At 45.5% G+C, this 1,353-nt stretch overlaps 1 protein-coding gene across 1 annotated transcript; it reads left to right on the top strand.

Annotated features, from left to right (window-relative positions):
* Positions 1-1,058: 1,058 nt before the first annotated feature.
* LOC108303431 (40S ribosomal protein S29-like) lies at positions 1,059-1,353 on the top strand. The gene has a single exon (XM_037737998.1). The coding sequence runs from the start codon at positions 1,099-1,101 to the stop codon at positions 1,267-1,269; it is 171 nt and encodes a 56-aa protein (XP_037593926.1). The 5' UTR covers positions 1,059-1,098; the 3' UTR covers positions 1,270-1,353.

Below are 1,353 nucleotides of genomic sequence, written 5' to 3'. Positions count from 1 at the left end.
ATCTTAAATTGCTTGTAGATATTCTGTGGCAAAATAGAGTAAGAAATAAACCCAGGAGACAGAGACCGCAGTGAGCTAGGATTGTGACACTGTATTCCCAGGCCACCTTGCTGGGGTGACAGAGCAAGACTGTCTCTTAAAAAAAGAAGGGCTGGTGGCTGGGTGTAGTGGCTCACACCTGTAATCCCAACACTTTGGGAGGGTGAGGCAGGAGGATCATGAGGTCAGGAGATTGAGATCAACCTGACCAACATGGTGAAACCCCATCTCTGTTAAAAATACAAAAATTAGGGCCGGGTGCGGTGGCTCAAGCCTGTAATCCCAGCACTTTGGGAGGCTGAGGCGGGTGGATCACAAGGTCAAGAGATCGAGACCATCCTGGTCAACATGGTGAAACCCCGTCTCTACTAAAACTACAAAAAATTAGCTGGGCATGGTGGCGCGTGTCTGTAGTCCCAGCTACTCAGGAGGCTGAGGCAGGAGAATTGCCTGAACCCAGGAGGCGGAGGTTGTGGTGAGCCGAGATCACGCCATTGCACTGCAGCCTGGGCAACAAGAAAAAAACTCCGTCTCAAAAAAAAATAATAATAAAATACAAAAATTAGCTGGGCCTGGTGGTACATGTCTGTAATCCCAGCTACTCAGGAGGCTGAAGCAGGAGGATTGCCTGAACCTGGGAGGCAGAGGTTGCAGTGAGCTGAGGTTATGGTGAGCTGAGATCACACCACTGCACTCCAGCCTGGGCAACAAGAGTGAAACTCCATTTCAAAAAAATAAAATAAAATCAGGGACTTGAGTAACTGTAGCTCTTAGTAATCAGATTCAAGGTCTCTGAGAGGGAAGTGAAAGGCTATTCCAAGAAATGAGTTGGGAAAAAGGAGAGTGAATTGAGTGTAAAATGGCTCTGTTTGGAATGGCCCTGTATTTTATTTTGAATGAATGGAAACTGTTTCTACTCCGCTGACTTCCCATGATTCTTTTTAGTTATATCTTGATGTATTGGTCTGTTTTCACGCTGTAATAATGAACTACCGGAGACAGGGTAATTTATAAAGAAAAGAGGTTGAGCTTTTACCTCGTTGCCTTTCTGAGAGCAAGATGGGTCACCAGCAGCTGTACTGGAGCCACCCGCGAAAATTCGGCCAGGGTTCTCGCTCTTGTCGAGTCTGTTCAAACCGGCACGGTTTGATCCGGAAATGTGGTCTCAATATGTGCCGCCAGTGTTTCCGTCAGTACGCGAAGGATATAGGTTTCATTAAGTTGGACTAAATGATCTTCAAAGGATTATCCAAGACACCTACCATGAAAAACCATGATAGTTCTTTGTACATAAAATAAACATTTTTAAAAACC

Source organism: Cebus imitator, unplaced genomic scaffold (assembly GCF_001604975.1).
Source record: "Cebus imitator isolate Cc_AM_T3 unplaced genomic scaffold, Cebus_imitator-1.0 Scaffold47, whole genome shotgun sequence".
In the NCBI taxonomy this organism is placed as follows: Eukaryota; Metazoa; Chordata; class Mammalia; order Primates; family Cebidae; genus Cebus; species Cebus imitator.
Note: the sequence above shows the minus strand (reverse complement) of the source record. Positions and strands in the feature narration are given on the sequence as shown.